Source organism: Ylistrum balloti, unplaced genomic scaffold (genome assembly GCF_031769215.1).
Source record: "Ylistrum balloti isolate Yb309-2 unplaced genomic scaffold, AGI_CSIRO_Ybal_v1 Utg370158, whole genome shotgun sequence".
NCBI classification, from domain to species: Eukaryota; Metazoa; Mollusca; class Bivalvia; order Pectinida; family Pectinidae; genus Ylistrum; species Ylistrum balloti.
This window is the reverse complement of record NW_026782155.1, coordinates 213,616-237,325: the sequence shown is the minus strand read 5'-3', so window position 1 is coordinate 237,325 and position 23,710 is coordinate 213,616. Positions and strand designations below refer to the sequence as shown.

General features: G+C 34.5%; 2 protein-coding genes across 2 annotated transcripts; both read left to right on the top strand.

The window, feature by feature from the left end:
• Positions 1 to 1,269: 1,269 nt before the first annotated feature.
• Positions 1,270 to 4,616, top strand: LOC132550910 (calmodulin-like). Its single transcript, XM_060215012.1, has 4 exons — positions 1,270 to 1,432; positions 1,996 to 2,139; positions 3,925 to 4,185; positions 4,579 to 4,616. Exons 1-4 carry the CDS (start codon positions 1,270 to 1,272, stop codon positions 4,614 to 4,616), a joined length of 606 nt encoding a protein of 201 aa, XP_060070995.1.
• Positions 4,617 to 8,702: 4,086 nt separating this feature from the next.
• On the top strand, positions 8,703 to 22,325 carry LOC132550931 (calmodulin-A-like). Its single transcript, XM_060215033.1, has 4 exons — positions 8,703 to 8,808; positions 20,628 to 20,771; positions 21,258 to 21,500; positions 22,288 to 22,325. Exons 1-4 carry the CDS (start codon positions 8,703 to 8,705, stop codon positions 22,323 to 22,325), a joined length of 531 nt encoding a protein of 176 aa, XP_060071016.1.
• The last annotated feature ends 1,385 nt before the right edge of the window (positions 22,326 to 23,710 follow it).

Below are 23,710 nucleotides of genomic sequence, written 5' to 3'. Positions count from 1 at the left end.
CAAATATGAATATTGCAGATCTCTCATCAACAATCGACCGAGATTTCACAGTTTTCAAATCTGCAAAATTTTGTATGGTTTCTTAAACATATCTCGAGGGACTGGGGGAAGAGTGTGTGGGGGTGGAGGGGAACAATTTCCTTTGAGAAATGAATTTCACCTTTAAGTTACATTTTCTTGCGCTCCCCGTTGGTGTACGCCCTCCCATTTAGGTATGCTTACTGTCAGATGTTAGCAGGCTTAGCGCCCTGTCAAATTCAGTGTTTACCGTTGATATGTTCTACAGAAATCCAAGTCCCTGATTAAGCCGGGCATCAACCTAGGTTTATCTATGTAGATTCCTGTGATCTAAGAACACACTGACAATATGAATGTGATCTGTATATATTCACATAGAACGCCGATGATAGACTTAACAAAATATAGGCAAATTTGACTGCGTGATTACAGATCAGTATACTTAGAAGTCCTACTGGAGTTCAACTGGCAATAAAACCATATCAAGTAGAATCATTTAGAGATTTAAAACTTACTTACCAAATATTTGTTGTGTTCATAGTTTGTTCATGGTTACAACTACAATCACCTACAAACAGAATGCTAAATTATTTGTTAACAATCATGACACAAATACAATGCAGGCCTTGAAATCCATACAAATAATAAACATTTTCACCTAGATCTCGATAGAATTAATCGGTTTCTTCATCAACAACGCTGAACAAATATATCTACTAATTTGCTTGGCATACTTTTTGCTTTTCTTATTAGATGAATCAAGCGTCCTACACAACCAAAAAATCTCGACAATCTATGAAATAATTCAAGTCATCGCGACATTGTGAAGAAGAATTAACAATAGCTAGTTTAACTTGTCTTTTGAATGTTCTGCTCTAATGATGTAGAACTAGTAACGAACCCTGTATCCCCTAGTGGAGAGTACTGTTCACACATCACTCACAAGAAGCCCTTTTTCAATCATGCATCGCCCATCAGCTGAAAGTGTCTTAAATCATCATGTCTAGATGCAATTTACAAAAATCCGGCAACTTATTAGTTGAAAAAAAACAAGTATTTGCAGTTTTCACTTTTGTTGAATTCCGAAAAACACATAACTACAAGCAGACTCCAGATAAACACTTTTATTCTACCCAACCAGAGGAAACAACTGTTTATCGAAAAATATCCATGCATTGCATTTTCTCTGATGGTGATATAGTCAAAATATGAAATTCCTGATATTTTTAGTGAGACGTCAACGAAACAGCCATGGCGACTTTGAATGACCCGGATGTAGCCAAGGATGACGAGGTTCCGGAATCATTGCCTCCTAGCGAGATTTCTTCCTTGCCAAAACCTAAGAAAAGATTCAGTCTAAAGCCGGAAGATGGCGCAAAACCATCAAGGAACCTGAACGAAGAGGAGTTGGCAGGTACGGAGGGTAATCGAATAGTGGGTGACCTGTGCAGGAATATTCATATTTATCTCAATTGACGTGGTAAAAGATTTCTGATAGAAGAACCACCCTTGCAGATCGGGATTTCACCGCTGTCTTCTCCCCTGTAGAATCCAGTGATTTCTTCCGTGTCTTTTACACTGTACAAAAGAACGCCGAATACACTAAAGAAGATATAATGTCTCCATTACTGGAAATCTTGATTTCATTTCTTTCTTATCATGCTCTTTCTTTCTGTGTTTTCTTTACCTCTCCTGACGTCCCTCTTGACACCCGTCCTGATATGGCTGTTATGAGGCGGTTAAACTGTATAAAAGATCAACATACCAACCATAAACAAGTTTTATTTCCATTTCACAATAGTAAATCATGAAGAAAAAATTACCATTTTGAAAGCGTTGCCACTTTCCGCATGAAATATTTCCGATTGATGACTCAAATTGGTGAAATATTAAATTTTCAATAAATACCGTAAAATCATGACCAAAACATTTCGGAATCTAAACACGACGGTTTGTCGTGTGTTTTGCATATTTTAGAAATCCGACGATCGTTTACGATCATAGACGAGAATGGTGATGGTAAGATAACTCTGGAGGAACTACAGAACGCCGCATACTGTCTGGGGATGAACCCGACGGAGGAAGAGGCGCGGGAAATGCTTGAAGAAGCTGACCTGGACGGTAAGTCTGTCCGATTCGTCTACGTCCTTCAAGATCGTCATTGGAGCAAAGAGATCTGATAGACACATTTAAAGTGACCTACCCTAGGCGTACTAGAAGATTATAACATAACTTGAAGGATCATATTTGGCAGAATTTGTCTATGTTTCTTACCATAAAAGCCGTACTTTTTACTGGATGTTACGTAATATATACAACGACAATATTTCCCTGAACAAACATACAGGTTAAAATCCTACTTAACTAGAGTAACTAACTCAGTGTTTGATATTACATTATATCTTTTTTGTCAGAGTGATCTCTCTTTCAAAAAAAATCTAATTATATTTTTTTCTGATATTGAAGTTTTCTGCATCGAATACATTTTAACATCAGTATTTATATAGAAATGGTCAAACATTTTAAGGTTTCATTTGAATTCTAACTTTAGTTTTGCACTTAGTACATCATGTTTTACAATAGAAAGTGAAAGTGTCATCAGTTTATTTTACTGTTGGTATTATTGAATTTATATCTTTTTAAGGATATCTCAAATAAATCACATATTGTGATGCTTTATTATATAAATTTGCATATAAATATATAAAGGGAAATAACTCTTACTTTATTTCATCGACATCATTACAATGCTAACTAGCATATACAAAAATAGTACATATAATTTTTGTTGGTCACAAGGTTCATGTTTAGATTTATTTACAACTTTAAAATGTGGTTTTAGTTTCCAGCAAGTAAAATTATGTAAATATACTTAATATCTATACAGATAAATTTAACCATGGATCTTTTGAGAAAACGTAGCTTAATTCTTTATGCCCTTCGACGAAATGATTGAGACATATATTGTTTCCCTCGGTTAATATTTATTTTTTTTTGTTCATTTATTCTTTAATTAAAGTTTTTGTAACTGTAAAGTAACATGTATTATAATAATATGCAGTTCAGGTATGATTTGGTGAGATCCTCTCATTTGTTCTAAAGTTAAGATCATTCAAATTCAAGAATTTCAGTTTAATTTAACAAAACAGAAGGGCAAAAATTGACAGCCTTGTCTTATTCCAATTGAAAATTACAATATGTATATACGAGATTCCAATTTCATTTCGATCTTTTTGATAAGTTTTGCATCTATACACTTTGTAGTGCTATCATTTTATTTCAGATTCTTTATAGACTTTGCAGAACTGCAATTATATTTCATATTCTATACCATTCATCTTTTAGGTTCAGTCCCATAAAATCTGAAGATTATAAATTTTTAGTTTGATTCTTTACCGTTGTTTAAATTTCATTTCGTATTATTTGCCATAAACATTACGACATATTTTCACACTTTTTCCAGCTTTATGCCTTTCACTTTTTACCAGCGAGATATTCATGTAGCACCGAAACTTCTATGTTCAGATCTATGCTTGTGAAGTTTGCCTATCGCATTGCCTTTACACAATGGCGTTATTCTTGCTCCTTTGCGTAACGATTAAAATGAGAATAAAAAATGCTACATTTATAATACAAATTTAGGATATGAAGATGAATAGTTCTAGGTTTAGTTCCTAATGCTGATTTTGTTTTGGGTGTAATCATATCTATTTCAACTTATTTCTATTTATTGTAGGTAATATAGAAGGAATCGAATGTCTTTATACGTCTTGATACATATAGTAAATATATTATCAACATTTCAACTTTCCAAATAAGTCTGTGAACTAACATATTTATATATATTTTGCTCCTGCCGGAAATGGTTGGTCAGTATCATTTGTCAAAAATTCCTACATCCCTTAGGTGATGGCTGTATTGATTTCGAAGAATACAAGAATTTAATGATGTTCAACTATATTTCCATTGACATGGAAAAAGAGAGTATGATCACGGCCTTTCAGGCGCTTGACAAGAACGGAGATGGCTTTATCTCAATAGACGAACTCAAGAAGGCGCTTATGTTCAAGGACCCGTCTACACTATATCCGGGCAAGGACGATGACGCATGGGTCTCCCTACTCTTAGAAGCCGACGAAAACGGTGACGGAATGATAGACTACGTTGGTAAGTATCTACAACAAGCGATGATAGATGTTAAGATGAAAATTCGTGTTCATGTAAACTTACTTGCTGTTTTGTGTGGATTACACTGATATCTATATGCCTTGCTTGCTTTTTTTCATTTGAATGTTATTTTAAAAATCTTATGCAGACATTTATCTAGGGAGTCCTCCCTTTGATAGATGTTATAGATAAAGCTATTACCATGCGCTATTGCGGGTAGAGTTAGGTCCCTTTAATAATTGTAACTTATTCCTCAAGGCTTTTGATAAGAAATGGTGTTTTGATCCAATCGGTGATAATGTCATATTTCATCTTAATTTTTTTCAGAATTTGTGACATCTAAACTGTATTTGAAGTTATTTTAATGGCATCTTTTATCCTTATCCCTTTCAGAATTTGTGTCATCGAAACTGTGTTCGAAGGTATTTTAATGGATCGGAACCAACCATATGAGTATTTCATTCATGTGTCGTCAGCATCGCAAAATAGCAGAGTATATTAATACGAAAAACGTGCGTTAGAATATCACTTTTTTTTTCTAGAAAAAAATCTTGATGTGCAGGAAGACATCCCTGCATTTTGATAATGAGAAGACATCTTTCGTGGTACATTTATTTACTCAACAGATTTTGATTTCCGGATTCAGGAGATTTCATATGCATATATGGCGTCATTCTGTGATGTGATGCAAATGGCATCACCAGTAAGTGATTAATCAACATGACTATAGAGCATGTATGTGACTTATGCAAAGGGACGTCATTTCGGTGATGAAGATTTTATGTGACGTCAATTTCTTTGTATGCAAAATGTGTTAGGTCTACGCGTCGATACATATCGGGTAACGTCAATATGGTGATCCAAAACATATGACCTCATATAAATTTGGCGTCCTTGTCATTCCTCGTTATTTATTTATTTTTTATTACTGTTTTTTTTCTGTTATTATTATTTTCATTTCTCCTGAATATTTGTAATATATAATAACATATACCTCCTCCGACGTCGATAACACCGACATGTTCGAGTTATCTCCCTTCCTAAAAAGTGTCTGTGATTACAGTTGCCTTACGTATTTGGACTTACATCTGTTTAAAGGAGATCATATACACCGGCACAGCGTGACCGGACTGACTAAATTCTTCTTCATACCTCTCCGCCGCCTCCTATTGGAAACAAAAGGTTCAATACTTTTTCGTAGGTGATTTTTTTCCCTTTGGGGGGAGGGGGAGGGGGAAGAGAGAGTATGAAGATATTGTTATCAATGTCGAATATTGAACCATAATACCAGAAAGTCGAGGAAGGTATGATGTATTCAAAGTTTGAAGGTTTTATTGTTGCAAATTGCCACTTGATATTGGAAATTCCCTGGTATGGCAAAAGGGTCCCGCGTTGTCAACTGAGACAAGCAAAATACACATCAAAATATTTTAACATGAATATTTCAATTTAAGAGATGAACATCATCATGAAATATTTACAGCAGCTGATGTTGGTTAAATAGAGATGTATTATATCGCGGTTTAAGTACATGTTTGTATTGTTGTTTTTTATAAATAATAAATATTGTTACTGAAACGAATTCCGAATAAAAAGATTTTGAAAAGCTGCGTGTATTGTTTGTTCGACAGATTTTATACAAACTATGGTAAACCTATACTGATAACCTACACGATAAGTTAATTGATAAGTGTTAAAAAGAGGAAAAAACATCCGAATCATTATCCGGACATTAGTACATATCGATAGACATCCGCGGTTTTTATCCGTACATTAGTATGTACTGTCTCATCACTTTCTACTTGAAATATCTGATCATTTGACGAAAATGACATTTTCTACATAAAGGATATTTTATCGTCAAGAAAATAAAATAAGGATCGAGTATCGATGTATTTTTTATGTACAAATGTTTAATTAGGACAAAAATTTAACAAATAAAAGTGGTCGAAATTAGATAAACAACATTGTGTATAAATATTCCATATTTTACCGAAATAGAAGACAAATTCCTCACCCATCTTTTAGTTTTTATCATTATTTTATTTTTAAAATTTGGTTGCTTATGATTGCTCATTCTGTAAACGAAATCTTTTACGGCCGTAAAAAATCAGAAAAAATGGGTCCCTCCTTTTCGACTTAGACTGAAAATTACTGAAAGTGGCCTATTGCTCTAAGCGTCCACAAGTTTTCCTCTGTTCAACGTCGAAAAGCTGATTTCAGTCAATGTTTGATTTCTCTATATAGATTCATAAATACTTACCATTCCAATCAATAATCTTCTCTTTCCTGAAACAGTGTTCATGAATGTAATTTCATTATGTATTTAATCAAACTACACTTTTATATAAATTTACCCATATGATTATATACGATAACTTACAAAAAATATATATATAAAGACATAATAATGAAATTCTGGATCGAAATCGATTTCCTTGGTAACGAATTCATTCACATGTTACTACGTGAAATCGTATATTTTACCAAATTGTTGATTTTTTTTGACACGTGGTAGGAAATTTTCACTCATTCGGAATCTGAAGGTGTAAATCAGTTGTTCAAAAATTCTCACTTTTAGCTTCTTCATAGATAATTGTTTCAAAAAAATAACAAAGAACCTTGGACTCATTTCATTTCGCAACTAAATTTAGAAGTTCAGGATTTTGAAGTTTGGAAGCTATGTTCCTCCAGATATATATTTTTTTTCTTTTGCCGGGGTGGAGGAATGTCACTTTGATATATCGTTATCCCTACAATGTATTGTGGTTTTACTATTTTAACATTTTTACTCGATGTCCATTTAAACATTTCTAATCGCACTATTGATACAGCCGTCGCAATGTTTGTTTTATACAGAGGCAATATTTACACTCTATGTAGGCGATTTGATCAAAGTTGAATGTGCATGGCTTTCATGACTTTCCTTGTATACTTGACTAGTTAGAAAAAACAGATTAAAATTATGCTTAAAGTACAGATTAGTACGCTACTGGGCGAAACGTTTAATTAACTATAAACCTTTAACACCGTGCCCTTTTTGGTTTTGTGTTTAATGTTCACGAACATTTGGCTACGTTCCCTGTCGTTGAATGATGTTTTTAAAATTAGGTTTCCAGCGCTCAGACTCGAACCAGTGCCCTTTTAATCTGTAGACCTACCGAAGAGCAACTCCCGCTAGTCGAGTCAGCACAGCCATCTTTCATTGTTTCATCGAAGTCTTTCGACTTGATCAGTTTTAAAGGAGGATTGACCCCATGGTTCTCCCGACCCCTAGACTAAGGGGGATAATTCATACTAGACAAAACACGATCCAAATTATGCAAAATATAAATGTAGTCCCATTATTACATATTTTAGTGTGCTGCAGTGGACAAGTTTAAATATACATAGTCTCTCTAGGCAGGTACACAAATAGTCGGTATAGACAGTCTTTCTACGCGATTGGTCTTCTTAGATCAAGGTCTGAGGTGTGCCGATCGCACATGATGATGCTGAGAGTGGATTATCTGCCTTAGTACAACTTTTCTCCGCTAGACAGTGTTCGCTGTATTATCAAAGCCAAGTCAAGCGGAAAGCTAAGATAATTGACTTCCTCTACTGTCACGTCCTTTGGCAAAACACGCTTTTATTGCTGAAATGGGTCTTCTGCATTGTGATCATAGAGATAACCAAGATACGATAAGGTGTTCCCATCTGAAAATGATGGACCACTCTGTGTTCATTGGGCGATGAATCGAGCTTACCGTAACAAACCAGCACTTTCAACCTACCTCCGAGCCACTAAATATGATAGGCTTAACCAGAAATTGATGTTGGTTTCCGTGGTAACGTAAGTATCGTTTGATGATCAGAGGTACATGGTTCGACCCTGTCCTAAATGCTTGTCTTTCAAAGCTGAGAAACGGACCTGTCTGTGTTGTGGTTGTCACCTGGGTAAGACACTTAGTATAATTGTTTTGAATGGTATGCAATAGGCCTCCCGTATGTTGTTCAATGATGTAAACACCAATAACTAAAAGGAGGCTCGCATTTAAATAATCCTGGCTATTTACAGGGCGATAAACTGGCAATTAGTACCGAAGGACTGGTATGGTTTGAGGATAGCGAGAAATTTGAACGTGAAACACAACACTTCATAGGTTTAGCCTAATAACTTAATCGTTAGGTGTTACGTCCGTAATCTGGTGATACTATAAGTCGTTAATGGTCAGTCTAAAGTTTAAATAGCAAACAACAAATAGCCAAATGTGATCTCCTGAACTGATCAACAGTTCTCCTGGACATATTGAAATAAGGAACTATTTCGGAGGATATATTGGTCAGTAAAAATCCTGTAAAGTGACCCAGGATTCTTTCAGATAAACCGTGGTCAGCAGAAAATCCAAACATATAACTAGCAGAAGGACAGTGGGCATCGCTTTTACCAAAGTGGTGGTTTTATCAGAGTGGTCAGTACAGCTCCTGTCCGTGGTCAGTTGATCTGGACATATACCAAGTTGGAAAGTGCGAAAAATATGGCTTCCAATCTCAAACGAAGGCGTCATTCTAGAATCAAGAGAGAAATGAAAAATAAGAATTCAAAACAGGGTCATTCGGAATTGATTCCGGACATTGAGAAAGGTAAGTTTTCTAGTTATCTGTTATGTATGCTTAATATGGATGGTTCAGGATGGAAAATAACTAGTGGTATTCAAAATAGATTCCTAGTCCAGCTGAGAAACACGCAGTTGATGGATTGTGCAAATATTTTTCTTATAAAAATATGTTCAAAACTTAAAATAAATTTAGACCATTCCTTCAAAATATTGTTTCCACGTATATTTAAACCTATATAGTCCAATGTAAATATTGTTCAACATCAAACGCGATTTTTTTATGTCAAATGATAAATTGCAATATATTCGTCATGCATTCTTCATTTGAATAACATCCCCTTTATCAATTTATGGACCGATGAGAGCTTGTTTCCAAATGGCTGTTTGTCTCTTCTCATTTCAATCTTGTTTACATTTATAATTAGGTTATTGAAGATGGTAAATATTTTATTCGGGGTAAAGTTTAATTTTGAACTTTGCCAGTAATTTATTAATTTTCTATATCTAATATTAATTCAGTAAATTGAATATTCATTTTCATATTTTTAAGTTTTTATGAGAAATTTTAAGCAACGCTTTAATGATAGTTTCAGTATATATTTATTTCCTTAACTCGCTGTCATTAATTGATTTGTATCATTATACGATTTCCCTTTTTAGTTTTTTGGATGAACGGTATCTACAGTATATGTTTAAACCAATTCAAAACGAGAATTGTTGGGTAATGTATAATGATATATTTTCGTGAGGCTCAAATTTCGTGTTTTCAAAAATATCCATTTTTGGTGTTGGCATTTTCTTTTGTTGTTAAGTGATGCATAAGAACTCCGCTGGTACTATAATTAACTTCGTTTGTATCTGTTCATTTTGTAGACATATAAAATTCATGGATTTAGTGTACCCAAGAATTCACCGAAAATAACTATGTCAGCTTTATCATTGTGCAATTTAACATTTGAAAAGTCGTAGTTTTGATCCTGTGAATTTTAAGAGCGTATATCAAAATGACGTCATGATTTCCCCTTGAGGGTCATTCAATACGACTCTTCGATAATCTCTCATCATGTAATCAGATTTGAGGTAGGGTGCCCTCATCGACTCAATTCAGTAAATCCGTTAATTGGTGTATATTTCATATACATGTAACTTAAGATATCTACGATAAAATATTCATTAACATTATTTAAACATTTAAGAAAATACTTATATGAAATTCAAATCGTTACTTTCAGAGTGCTAACAATGATCTTCAAGTTGATAAAGTCTTATTTTTCCTCGTTAAACGAGTAAAAGAAATGTTTCCATCCCTCATAGCCTCGTAAAATTAGCCACTTTGACATCAGGTTAAATAATTTGATAAACAACATCTTCAACGTTTCCATTTCAATAGCAAAATGGTGCGTGTTGTACCAATACAGGAATGTCGTCATTTACAGTATACTGTAAAGCGGGGGTCGGTGAGAGGGCGCCTTGTGTGACGTAATCTACAGTCATAGAGGCACCATAAATTAAAAAAAAAATAATCCGGCTTAGAGAATATCCGGAATTATTTTATTGGCGTGTAATCTCGGGGCGGGACCGGTTCGTTTTTATATATTCACAGGTCAAGTACTTGCATAAAGTCTTTATTATCGCAAAGGCACTTCAAAACGAAGTCATTTATACACGGCGACTTGTAAGCAAAGTTCATAAACTGTGTTGTTTACATAAAAACACAAATTTCTTTCTGAATCATCACTCATAAAACGTCTAGAGTCGGTAAATGATTTGTCTTTTTTTCTGATGTAACTTTGATACAATTTACTTACTACTCGCATACGCAATGATTCTTTTCGATAGAGAGACAGAGAGAGAGACACACACACACACACACACTCACACTCATACACACACACACACACACACAGAGTTAGAGAGACGGACAGACAGACAGACAGACGGACACAGTCAGACAGATATGTGATATTCTACTTTGTATAATATAAAGAAGACATTTTGTAAGGTTTTTCCTGAGACTTCCGGTCCCGGTTACTCAAAGCCAAGCTAGACATAACCAGCAGCTAGTGACAAATTATATCAAACTGACCTGTCTCAAAAATGTTCAACACTGTGGATGATAAAAATGTTATTGACATATTTGACCAATAAGTGTTTTCATTAACCACTGGTTATCTCTAATATGCCCTAGAACAGACAAGGGCCGAGCCGAATCATTATCATTTCCCCAGTTCTACTTTTGGGCACATGGCATTGATTCAGTTTAATTATTCGGCTTAAATTGCAGGTGTCGTCTTTGATGTATGGAAATGACCGTTACTGAGAAGATGTTTTGTTTTCCTTGCTTCTTACGGGTCATATGTGCCATACATTTTGCATAATTGATGTAAAAGTCGTTATTTTCGAGGGCCCCGTTTTTCGAAGTTTTCGAAGATGGGAAAAACACCACGAAAGCACACATACCTTGAGTATGAAATTAAAATTCCGAGAGAAACGGATCGTTTTTGTACCAAGCTTGAATGAAGTCAGACTATGTCACACTATTCAGTATAAATGTCATATACTTATCAGCCGTTCAGCTCAGAGAAACACATTTCACCTGAGAAATGGTAGCTAAATAATAATTAAATAAATGACACAAAAAAAGTAAAATTTAAACGACCAATCTCAACACCTTTCGTATACATCTACGTTTGTTACTCTGAAAGGTTTTTATCATTTTTTTCATTAATCAATTTATGTTATATACCCTTTAACAAACGATTTATCACTATATTTACCAATTAATATGAAAACATTTATGACGTCACAGATGACTTTTTGATGATAATCACTTTGCAAGATTCAACTCATATGTACAAATTTATTTTCTGTCTAGTAGACCGGAAACGCATACCTAAGGTTTTGATTATGTGCTCAATTTTATTTGCATCAAACCATGACAAACAGAAATGTTGGAATGTATATCATATAGATATACAAGAAATCAATTTGTAAATATTTTTAACGTATTGCGCTGGCGGGATATTTACAAAGCCATACACTCTATGTGGTTGATGAAGATATTCTTATTCATTCTTCCCTTGCTGGCTTTGAAGGCGTCAATAATGATAAAGGGAAGTAACTCCAACCACCTTGTGAGAAAGTGTCGTACAAGGGCGTTCGTTTAGTGCCGTTTCTTCTGACTGAAAAGAATTGGAAATAATCATAAACCGTAAATCATAAGTGGATATCCGTTTATACTGCCTACGGCTAACATACTCTAGAAATGTGGGATAAATAGTGTTTTGTCGATATAAAAGATGGACTTTTTTCGAGATTTGTGATGTGTGAACGTTACATCGGAATGAATCATTGTTGAGGAGCAAAAGATACGGAGCTTTTTCGTTTTTTTTTTTTTTTTTTTTGTTTGTTTTTCAATTAGGTATTGAAGGCATGTATTTTTTAAAATGTTTTCTAAAGACCTGGTTTGTGTTCAGTGTGATTAAACTAAATTACAATATGTTTCAATCGTCTGTCGATTCAAACCTACTTAAATAAACATTTTTGTGCATTTATGATTTTTTAAAAGAACGGCGATGCATCAGGTAGTAGCGTGGCATATAGCCTTAAACTTAATACTGAAAATTGTGTATTTCAAATGGTGATTTTAGAAACGCGATCTCTTTTAAACACCTACCTGTAGTTTGATACAAGGGATTTTTAATAGGTTAAAGTTTATTATACCGTTTTTATCCGAAACCGATACCACACTGACAGTTATCTGGTAACCAAAATACAAATGTTACGATATCGACGCGTTAAGGGTCAACTTCGAGCGAAAACAAAGAAAGTAGTGCGTCGATAAGCCAATCATAGTTCGCACGGATGCGTACGTGTAGTTGGTCAATTAAGCGTTATAATCTGAGGCTTAACCTCGATCAAACTGTATGTAATATGTTTTGATGACAAACATTTCACTGCCATAGAATAGATTGAAGACGATAAGTTGGTTGTCGTAACTGATCTGCATTTCGTAAGTGATACCTAGTGAGATTACCAATATGTTCAGGGATAAAGTCAGTGAGGAAAGATGGTGCGATCCCATTAATTATATTATAAAAAAGAGATAACTTGCGATGTTGACGTCGGGAAGAACTTAAATTACGACGTCAACATCGCAAGTTATCTCTTTTTTATAATATAATTAATGGGATCGCACCATCTTTCCTCACTGACTTTATCCCTGAACATATTGGTAATCTCACTAGGTATCACTTACGAAATGCAGATCAGTTACGACAACCAACTTATCGTCTTCAATCTATGTGTAACTCTTTTTTTCCTTCTACAACTGAGCTCTGGAATAGATTAGATGAATCTTTAAAAATGGCTGGTTCACTAAAATTGTTTAAAACCAAACTACGTCCAAAAAACTCCAACAAGCTTAAATCGTGTTTCCTATCATATGGCCCCCGTCAACTGAATATTCTTCAATGTCGTTTAAGAAATAGGGCAAGCTCACTCAACTATGACCTATTCAGAGCCAATCTCATGAACTCAGCATCTTGCTCCTGCGGACATCCCTCTGAAGATTCCTTTCATTATTTAATTCATTGTTCGAACTACATTCAAATTCGTAACACCCTGTTCACCGAACTGTCGTGGTATCAGGGTGATATCTCGATAGATGTACTTTTAAATGGAGACGTACGACTAAGTTCAGCTGAAAACTCACTTTTAGCTAGAGCTGTTCAAAAATTTATTGATGCCTCTTGGCGATTTGGCTAGTTTCTGCATTTCTTCCTTTGTACTATATATTCCCTTTTTCCTTCCTCACCTATCCTCCTTTCTTCTTTACATCCTTCTTTTTTTTGTTTCAATGAAAAATATTATGATTCAATATATTGTTACATTGCTTGTAGTTAAGTATTGTTTTACCATCCATGTAATGGAGAGGGCTTAATAAGTTGGAAAAACTTGTGCCCAATCCAATTGTACAAAGTTTTGCAATAAAATAATTATTAAATCAAATCACTGACAGTTATCTGGTAACCAAAATACAAATGTTACGATATCGACGCGTTAAGGGTCAACTTCGAGCGAAAACAAAGAAAGTAGTGCGTCGATAAGCCAATCATAGTTCGCACGGATGCGTACGTGTAGTTGGTCAATTAAGCGTTATAATCTGAGGCTTAACCTCGATCAAACTGTATGTAATATGTTTTGATGACAAACATTTCACTGCCATAGAATAGAGAGCAAAATTTATGTTTGAAAGGAAGGTGTGCTGTATATTAAAAAGTATAATCCCAGAAAGGTTTCAAAACACCCACGACATCCGCTTATATAAAAGTTTTTATTTGAAAAAAACTAAGGTATTTTCCCTTGAAAAATTTATTCATGAAATCAATTGCGGTATTGGGCATATATATTTCGAACATTTTGTCGCTTCCGGCCCTACTCTAAAAAAATGTTAGTTTTGCTGATGTTGTGTTTACTGGCGATCCCCAACAGTACTTGTGCCCTGAGATAAATACAATGGACACTTGGCATGTATTTATACAGACGAATGTCAAATATTCTACTGACACTTCTCTGAAAAGAAAGCGGTCGCCATGAAATAATTGGTTTGGGGATGAAAACATCACGACCCTTCACAAAACCCAAAGACGATATCAGGTGTGCCAGACAAGTATTATATTAGGTGTGACAGACGAGTGAGAACGATATCAGGTGCACCAGACAAGTACGATATCAGGTGCACCAGACAAGTACGATATCATATGTACCAGACAAGTACGATATCAGGTGTACCAGACAAGTGTTATATTAGGTGTGACATACGAGTGAGAACGATATCAGGTGCACCAGACAAGTACGATATCAGATGTACCAGACAAGTACGATATCAGGTGTACCAGACAAGTGTTATATTAGGTGTGACATACGAGTGAGAACGATATCAGGTGTACCAGACAAGTATGATATCAGATGTACCAGACAAGTACGATATCAGGTGTACCAGACAAGTGTTATATTAGGTGTGACATACGAGTGAGAACGATATCAGGTGTACCAGACAAGTATGATATCAGGTGTACCAAACAAGTACGATATCAGGTGTACCAGACAAGTACGATATCAGGTGTACCAGACAAGTACGATATCAAGTGTACCAGACAAGTACGATATCAGGTGTACCAGACAAGTACGATATCAGGTGTATCAGATAGGTACGATACCAGGCGTACCAGACAAGTACGATATCAGGTGTACCAGACAAGTACGATATCAGGTGTATCAGACAAGTACGATATCAGGTGTATCAGACAAGTACGATATCAGGTGTACCAGACAAGTACGATATCAGGTATACCGGACAAATATTATATCAGGTGCACCAGACAAATACGATATCAGGTGTACCAGAAAAATACGATATCAGGTGTACCAGACATGTACGATATCAGATGTACCAGACAAATACGATATCAGGTGTACCAGACAAATACGATATCAGGTGTGTCAGACAAGTAGGATATCAGGTGTACCAGACAAGTACGATATTAGGTGTACCAGACAAGTACGATATCAGGTGTACCAGACAAGTACGATATCAGGTGTGTCAGACAAGTATGATATCAGGTGTACCAGACAAGTGAGATGTCAGTCTTATCAAAGTTAATCCCTATGACCAGAAAATACTAATATTATAATTCCGAGGTGCTAAAGTGTGTACCAACATTTACCTTAGACATCTTTAGCGAGTCCCAGGCACTTGATTATCCGGGGGAGTAGGAAAATCGTGAGGCAAGATCTCATTAAAAAGTGTATAGTAGTATCTTAATATCTTAAGGGATTGTAATTTATGTTACAGAGAATACGGAATACATCCTATTTGAGTGATATCTGAATCTACAGAGGTTATAGTATATGAGATAGCTTTCGTATCAATTTAATACTTGGAATCTTTGTATCACCTGGAGGTTCTGATTTTTTAATTCGAAAAAACGCCATTTTGGCATCCAAAAAAACTTTTCTTGGTTTAAATTTTTTGTAAAAATGTAAAATTTGAACAATTGTTTTAAAAACTTATTATTACTCCATAAAGTCTATCAAAACAAACTGGGTATTTGACTATGTTTTGGCATTGGTCAGTACAGCTGAATATCTGACTGGGTTTAATAGATGTTAAAATAGGCTGACTCAGATGATACTGATACATTATTTCATCACAGAAAATTACAATTAAATTAGTAATCAAATAGATATCTTATTTCTGTATCAATAAATGCCAGTTTCAATCAATACTTTATTTTCCTGGTTTGCAAAGTACGCTATTTATGCCAATAAGAGCATACAGTTGTGTGGGTGTTTTTTTATATAATCCTCGAAATTGCAGGTGGTGGACACTGCTATTGGACGTTTTGTTTCCAAGTTTACCGTGGCCTATATGCCACGTTTGAATTCAAATACATGTATACTTGACACTCTTCTGAAGGCATCATATATGTGAAAATACGAAATTTATTGAATTTCCGGGCTTATGTATCTCCTTATCTTCAGTTTGACATTTTTTTCGATCAATTCTGACAATCCTCACTCACCTCCTTAATGTCCAAATTTAGGCTCTCGTCATCACTGACAAGTCCTAGAGAGATGAAACAGTCGTATGATGCAGTTTATTATTATTTAACCTTATCTAACTTTTATGTTGAAAGGTTCTATTGGTTTGTGTATCTTTATTACAATGTTAGGTATCACACTGTAACACGGTATGACGGCAGTAATGATATAAGCATATTCATAAATGGGAAGGTTGAAATGACGCGATCATTCTGTAATTTACACGGTTATTCTGTAATTTACACGGTTATTCTCTAATTGACACGATATTCTGTAATTGACACAATTATTCTGTAATTTACACAATTATTCTGTAATTGACACAATTATTCTGCAATTGATGACAGAGAAAAGAAAAATTGTGATTTGTGACTAAAGCCAGAAAATTACAAATTAGAGCCCAAATCTGCAGCTTCCGGTTTTCGTTAAACTTCAATGGTACAACGCCTGTTAACAAATCATCATGACCACGTGGGCGAAATAATGAAACTTACAACCTTCGTCAGCTCAAACTTAACACAGACATGTTAGGGAAGTTATTCTTCACTTATATTCGACCATCTCTGGAATAAGTACTTGAAATAAGGAGAAATAGGGGTACAACTGCCTCCATATCACAAAGAATATATAGGAAAGTACTTGCTTAGATTGCCAATGGATTGAGCATTACGTAAAACGTAATATCAGGAAAATGACAGGTTACTTTTGCAAAGAAAGAGATGTTTCTAAACTTTTGCTATTGTTAACAATATGTTACCAAATTTTATTAATGACTTGTTATCAGATTGGGTTGGAAATATAAACCCATATTACTTACAAGGAGGTCACTTGCTGAGCAAACAAAACGTCCCGTTTACATTAACCACACAATTCTTTCCTTCTCCAACCAATCTTTGGAACAATCTGTACAACGATATTAGGATTTAATTTATTAAATGCATTCAGTTAAAAATATCTCTGTTGGTAAACATTGATCTAAACGACAAATATGTTAATTATGTATCTAGGATATTAATTATTCTTCATTGCCATCTAAGGAACCGAGTAAGTCCGATTAAGTATGCTAATCTCTGTCTCTGTCTCTGTCTCTGTCTCTCTCTCTCTCTCTGTCTCTCTCTCTCTCTCTCTCTCTCTCTCTCTCTCTCTCTCTCTCTCTCTCTCTCTCTCTCTCTCTCTCTCTCTCTCTCTCTCTCTCTCTCTCTCTCTCTCTGTCTCTCTCTCTCTCTCTGTTTGTCTCTCTGTCTCTCTCTCTGTGTCTCTCTCTGTCTGTCTCTGTCTCTCTGTGTCTCTATCCTTGTCTCTCCCTCTCTGTGTCTGTCTGTCTGTGTGTGTGTGTGTGTGTGTGTGTGTGTGTGTGTGTGTGTGTGTGTGTGTGTGTGTGTGTGTGTGTGTGTGTGTGTGTGTGTGTGTGTGTGTGTGTGTGTGTGTGTAACTCTCTGTCTCTCTGTCTGTCTGTCTCTGTCTCTCTATCCCCCCTCTCTCTCTCTCTTGTCTCTCTCTGTCTGTCTGTCTGTCTGTCATTCATATTTAATTCTCATGTCATCACATGACTACAAATGTAAATATATTGTATGTCAATTATTCAAATAAGTTATTTTTTAGTTAGAAAAAATACTTTCTAATTCTTTTGCCATATTATATATATAAATAAAGTATGTTTAGAACATATATAGTTAATATATAATTGATATAGAATTGATATAAATTTGATATTAAATCTATCCTATCTCTTTTTCTCTTCTTTTCTTTCTATCCTATCATCTCACCTTTTCGTCCTTTTGACAAAATTATTTAAACTTACAATTGTACGTCTACGAATTACTTTTCTTCATATTTATAGTATACATATGTGTCACGTGCAGTATATTAATCATTTGTAATTTCATTTAAGGAGAAGAGTTCATGTGTTGTTAGAATTTGTTTCTGGTCCATTTATCTGCTACTGATAATACAATATGTTTAAACCACATATATACTTCTAAAATCACGCTTACACCGGACATGACGCAAGTGATGACGTAACAGAGACTTTAAAATTGAGTCCAAATTGTAATTAGCGAACTTTGTTACGGCAAATTACTGTTGTGTACTTTTAGTGAACCTTAATCTGTTTAGCAGTACAAGAGGACTCAGTCACTAAGTCGTTTAATCAGCTTGATTAAAAACAATAATTTCTAAACAATCAATTAAAAATAAAAATTCACATAAAAAAATTGAAATAATCAAGAACAGCTGATATATCATATTAAATCTTTAGCAACACAATTGTCTTATTTAATTCATAATAGAAACAAACGTTGATATTTCTTTAACAATCTGATGGAGCTCGATAGAAATTTGAACAATATCAAGTGGGCAATTAATTGGCGCATATTAGAGTTCACTAAGTCTTATTCTATAACAGAACCATTTGGTAACATTCAATAAATTGTTGTTATTATTTCTAAGTCAATGATCCTTTACGTTATCCGTAGATTAACAGCTATTAGTGTGTATAATCCCTTCTTAATATCAAAATACCAAAATAAAGTAAATATACCGTTAATAATATGTGTTCCGATTCATATACCGGGATGTTTTTGAGGAAAAATACACATATTATCTGTATGTGACATTATCATTTCAATTCATCCGTTTTAGAATTCTTTATATCAAATCTATACACACTATTGTTGACCTGGATCCCTGTAAAGACACACTGGTGAGAAATGTAGATTAGATTTTTGGAATGGTACTTTTTCCATTGATTACTTTACTTGTACCAGTAAAAAGCTTCATTTCTGTAACAAAATATTGTGCTACTACACCAGACCATTGTGTAAATGTTCTGGCGTGACAAATATATGTTCTATACCACTAACGGTATATAACTTTGCGGAGTTTTTATTGGTTGAGAAGGAAACGCGCAATATGTAGTCTGTGTTGTTTGGTTTTTGTAAAAATTAGCTTTTTTTGTCATGATTTTTGAAACGACGTCATACACGTTACAGGTTACGTAACTATATAGAGCCAAAATGACTTGACGTGGGAATGTCAGTTTCCTTCCATATTTGCCTGAATAAACGATCACGTGATCAAAAGAAGCATACATCTGTTTTTATTCCATTAATGATTTCATGAAATTCTTCACTTCTTTTTGTGCTTTTTTTTGTCAAAAGGATTTAGACTCTATAAAACCACATGTGGCATGGAAAGTCATACAAGGTCCTTTATATGCGTACCAAGCTGTCTGTTATTTGAGTTGTCATGGTGATTATGTTCACGTGGTTGCTACCACTTTCTCAAAGGTCAAGGTCATACGACGAAAATCAATAGATATTTCATACATAGTAAATAAACAATGACCCTATGTAAACATATCGTACTGGTGACATCAATATACATGTTCGATCTATAATGCACCTAAATCTCTCCCAAGGTGCATTGCTGTACCTCAATCAATGTATCTTGTAACTGTTAAGGAACGACAACTCTAGGAGGGACTGGTTCACCTCAATCCCTTTCGCCATCTATTGGTTTCTAGTCAGTCATTTCGGATTGAATTGTTTTATTTTCTTTTGCTTTGCCATCCAATCCTGATCAGCAATTTTCATCACATGTTTTGAGTTCGGTTTATGGTATTGACGTATACGTAAGGCAGTCTTACTCTCTGTCATGTTACAGAGATTTAGAAATCGCATTGGTCTCGATCAACTTCAGCAGAAAAAAAAGTTTAAGAGTTTTGTCTTTTTCACGTATTCGCGCCTTGAAATATATTTTTGTAAACCATGTTTGAATTTTCGGGGGATCATATAGTCAGTCCATCCTTTCGTTTCCTGAGTATAACTTTGTCCACATTTAAGTAAGGATCATGAAACATGATGTATACATTGCTCATACTAAGGGGATGAGCAGTGTAAAAAGTCAGTGTCCGCAACCCTTCAATTACAGAGTTATTGTTCTTTGTTAAAATTTCGTGTCCGGAGCATAACTAGGATATCGAAACTTTGCGTTAACATTGATCATACTAAGACGAAGTGTAGTTTACCAAATTCAGTGCCAATGACCCCTCAAGTACAGAGTAATTGCCCTTTGTTAAAATTTCATGTCCGGAGCATAACTTTGCCTACAGATAAGCAATGATCATGATTCTGTGTATACCTTCTTCAGGGTCCTTTGTTAAAATTTGGTGTTCAATAAAGTTGCTTTTGGGAAGCATTCATCAGTTTCGCTGATTATCTTGTATTGAATATTTTACAGAAATAGAAGACACATTTGAACTTATAGATGAAGACGGAGATGGACGAATATCAAAACAAGAAATGGTGAAGGCAGCGTCTCTTTTGGGATTTAATCCCACGTCAGAGGACGCGGACGCAATGATCAAAATGGCCGACGCAGACGGTGAGGCTGACTTTCATCTCTGTCTTATTAAAATTACACGATGTGGTTTTGAAACCATAATGCTTCCGGTTACAACACATTCTGAAATGGGGCATTTAAACTAAACTGTTTAAAGCATTTGCGAATTGCATGCACTCTTTGTGAAACACTTATGTCTTCATTGTAGCAATGATGCTGTTTCCCTTCAAATGTAGATCAAAGGTCACGGTCAAGGTCACGTGGTCAAACATTTGGTATCACCGGAAAGGACTTGTTACATGAAACACACATGCCAAATTTCTCTTACGGTGCAATAGTCATGAGCAAGGTTAAATTTGACAACAGACAAACAGACAACACCAACAAGGGGACATAAAAATATATTGCTGTGAAAAAAATTCGTATGATGAAACAAGAAATTACACCTTGTTGTCTCGTTATCATACAATTAGAAAACTAAAGAAATCTTATTAATTTATTTGTTTATTTATTTATTTATTTTCCTAGGTGATGGTTTCATAAACTGTAAAGAATACTGTGCTATGATGTCACAGAATTATACCACAAAAGATCAGGAGAAACAGGCTCTACAGAAGGCCTTTCAGACTTTAGACAAAGATGGCGACGGCTTTCTGTCAACAGATGAGCTCCGCACAGCCCTACAATTCAACTCCGATATCACTGACGACGAAATCGATATATTTTTCATGGATGCCGACAAAAATGGTGATGGTCTGATCGATTACACAGGTAAACAGTTGATATTTTCATGGGATTCAAAAGTCGAGGTTGCTCAAATGATTATTTGTTGAACAGTTTGATTTCGTAAACAAATGTTATTAAGTAAATTTGCTTATACTGATTTCAACAACTAAGTGATTCTCAGATTTATAGACATTTATCCGTGATTTCGAAAAACCCGTAAACTTGACGAAAATATATCTCCTACGAAAATAAAAGATTTTAAAACAGTTCCAACTTTATTTTTTATTTTAAGTTTTGTTAAAAGAATCATTTATAATTGTGAATGCATACGTTTAATTATTTAATGTGAGTTAACAATCAGTGAAAATTTTGATTTTCATGCAAGAAAGACAAGCAGCTTTTTTCTTTCTTTTTTTTTTTTTAATTTTTGTTTTTTGTTAATAACATTTTATCAATAATGTTCCAAAATGTTGTATCATTACAAAATAAAGAAAATAAAATAGATTTATATTTATGCTACAGACAGGATTGTAATGAGATTGTTATCGATTTTTGAACACTCTAATGTAAGAAAAGCATATTATATATAGGCAGGAAATAGATGTAAGAAAAATCAGTAATTTAACAAAAAAATCAATTTGATACTCCCAATCAAAATTTATTTTCGTTTAGAATATAAAAAAATGGATGTCGTTCCGGTGAAAGTAAAATTAAATGTATTCATGAATTTCTTTAAATGATGTCTTGATTTTAGTAAATAATATAATTCTACATTTCCTTACTTTTTCCTCTTTTTGAAATATATCATCTGTTTTTTTCCCACTTATTTCAGAATTCATCGAATCTACATTGTGTGTGTCTTTATTCTGAAGAAGACATATTGCCCAGTGCTGTTGTGTACTCTACTGTGTTAAAAACACTTAAAACAAAATTGCAAAAAAAAAAAAAAAACTCATTAAATACTTCCATTGATTATCAACCTTGCCATTAAAGTTTTTATTTATTTATTTAATTTGTTTGTTTATTTATTTTTAAAAATAGTTGAAATTATCGCATGCAAACAAAGAATTTTGTACATACCAGTAAATGAATTTTAATGGATTGACGGCTGATTAATCTAAATATGTCAATGATAGTGCCAAAGTAAATACAGTCGATCTTCGTTATCTCGTACTCATATAACTGGAAGACCTCTTTTATTCGAAGAATTTCGTCGGTCCCGGCTAAACATCATTCCAAACATTCGAAATCGCTTTAATCGAATACTCGGATAACTCGAAGTTTTTCCACTGTCGAGTTTTCACTTACATTTTCACATTTCACAAATATATTTACTCTATACAACTATTTTCTCTGTATTCAGTTGGACATGTGCAGTGCAAATGCTGAATGCTTAATGTAATACACAGAACGGAACCGGTTCAGAGTCCGGACCGATCAAATGAGTTCACTTCTATAAACCGAACCCTTCCTACCGGACAGATACGCACGTCACATACATGATCGGTTGAAGAATGTATACGAAATTAATCAGCGCATGTACACTAAAATATACTTACATATGGAGTATACCAGCAACATATAAATTAAGGAGAGTAAGACCGAGTGCATCTTGTTCGCTTCAGTGACGACAACCGCCATATTAATTTTGTCAAAATCAATGTCACGCTCTCAAAACAAAAAAAAACAAAAAAAAAAACAGTTTTGACTGTTGGGGAGATATCGTAATGCCTATTTTATGTCATATTCAGTTACCGGAGTAGGGATCGAATTGAAATTGTTTTACTTAGAAGAAAGCAGTTCGTGGGATCTTATAAGCGGGTATTTAGATCCGGATTTCAAACTGAATATAAGAAAACATATACACAACCTTTACATACACGTTAATCCATTACAATACAAATACCCACCGTCGCCATATCAAGTGTTACATTGTTCGTGAAGATCGACCTTTCGACGGTGCACACGGAGAGAATCTCGTTTGTAGAAAAAGGACCTGGAAAGCACTTGAAAATATCAACACCGAAGATTTAATCTGACTTACAAACGAGAGGGAGAAAGATGAACGAATATGTCGAGAAGCTCACGAAGATTTAGAAATTAGCGATATAAAAGATAATATTCGATTTTTTTAAGGTTTGGAAATCAGCAGTTTACCGCCTTTATAGATCCGGACTCACGGTATAGAGAACGATTTTTTAAGGTTTGGAAATCATCAGTTTACCGCCTTTATAGATCCGGACTCACGGTATAGA

Coding starts and splice junctions, on each gene's coding strand:
- LOC132550910 (XM_060215012.1), top strand. CDS start 1,270: ATGGCGACTTTGAATGACCCGGATGTAGCCAAGGATGACGAGGTTCCG. Junction 1,433..1,995: donor GAACGAAGAGGAGTTGGCAG/GTACGGAGGGTA, acceptor TGCATATTTTAG/AAATCCGACGATCGTTTACG. Junction 4,186..4,578: donor CGGAATGATAGACTACGTTG/GTAAGTATCTAC, acceptor TATCCCTTTCAG/AATTTGTGTCATCGAAACTG.
- LOC132550931 (XM_060215033.1), top strand. CDS start 8,703: ATGGCTTCCAATCTCAAACGAAGGCGTCATTCTAGAATCAAGAGAGAA. Junction 8,809..20,627: donor GATTCCGGACATTGAGAAAG/GTAAGTTTTCTA, acceptor AATATTTTACAG/AAATAGAAGACACATTTGAA. Junction 21,501..22,287: donor TGGTCTGATCGATTACACAG/GTAAACAGTTGA, acceptor CACTTATTTCAG/AATTCATCGAATCTACATTG.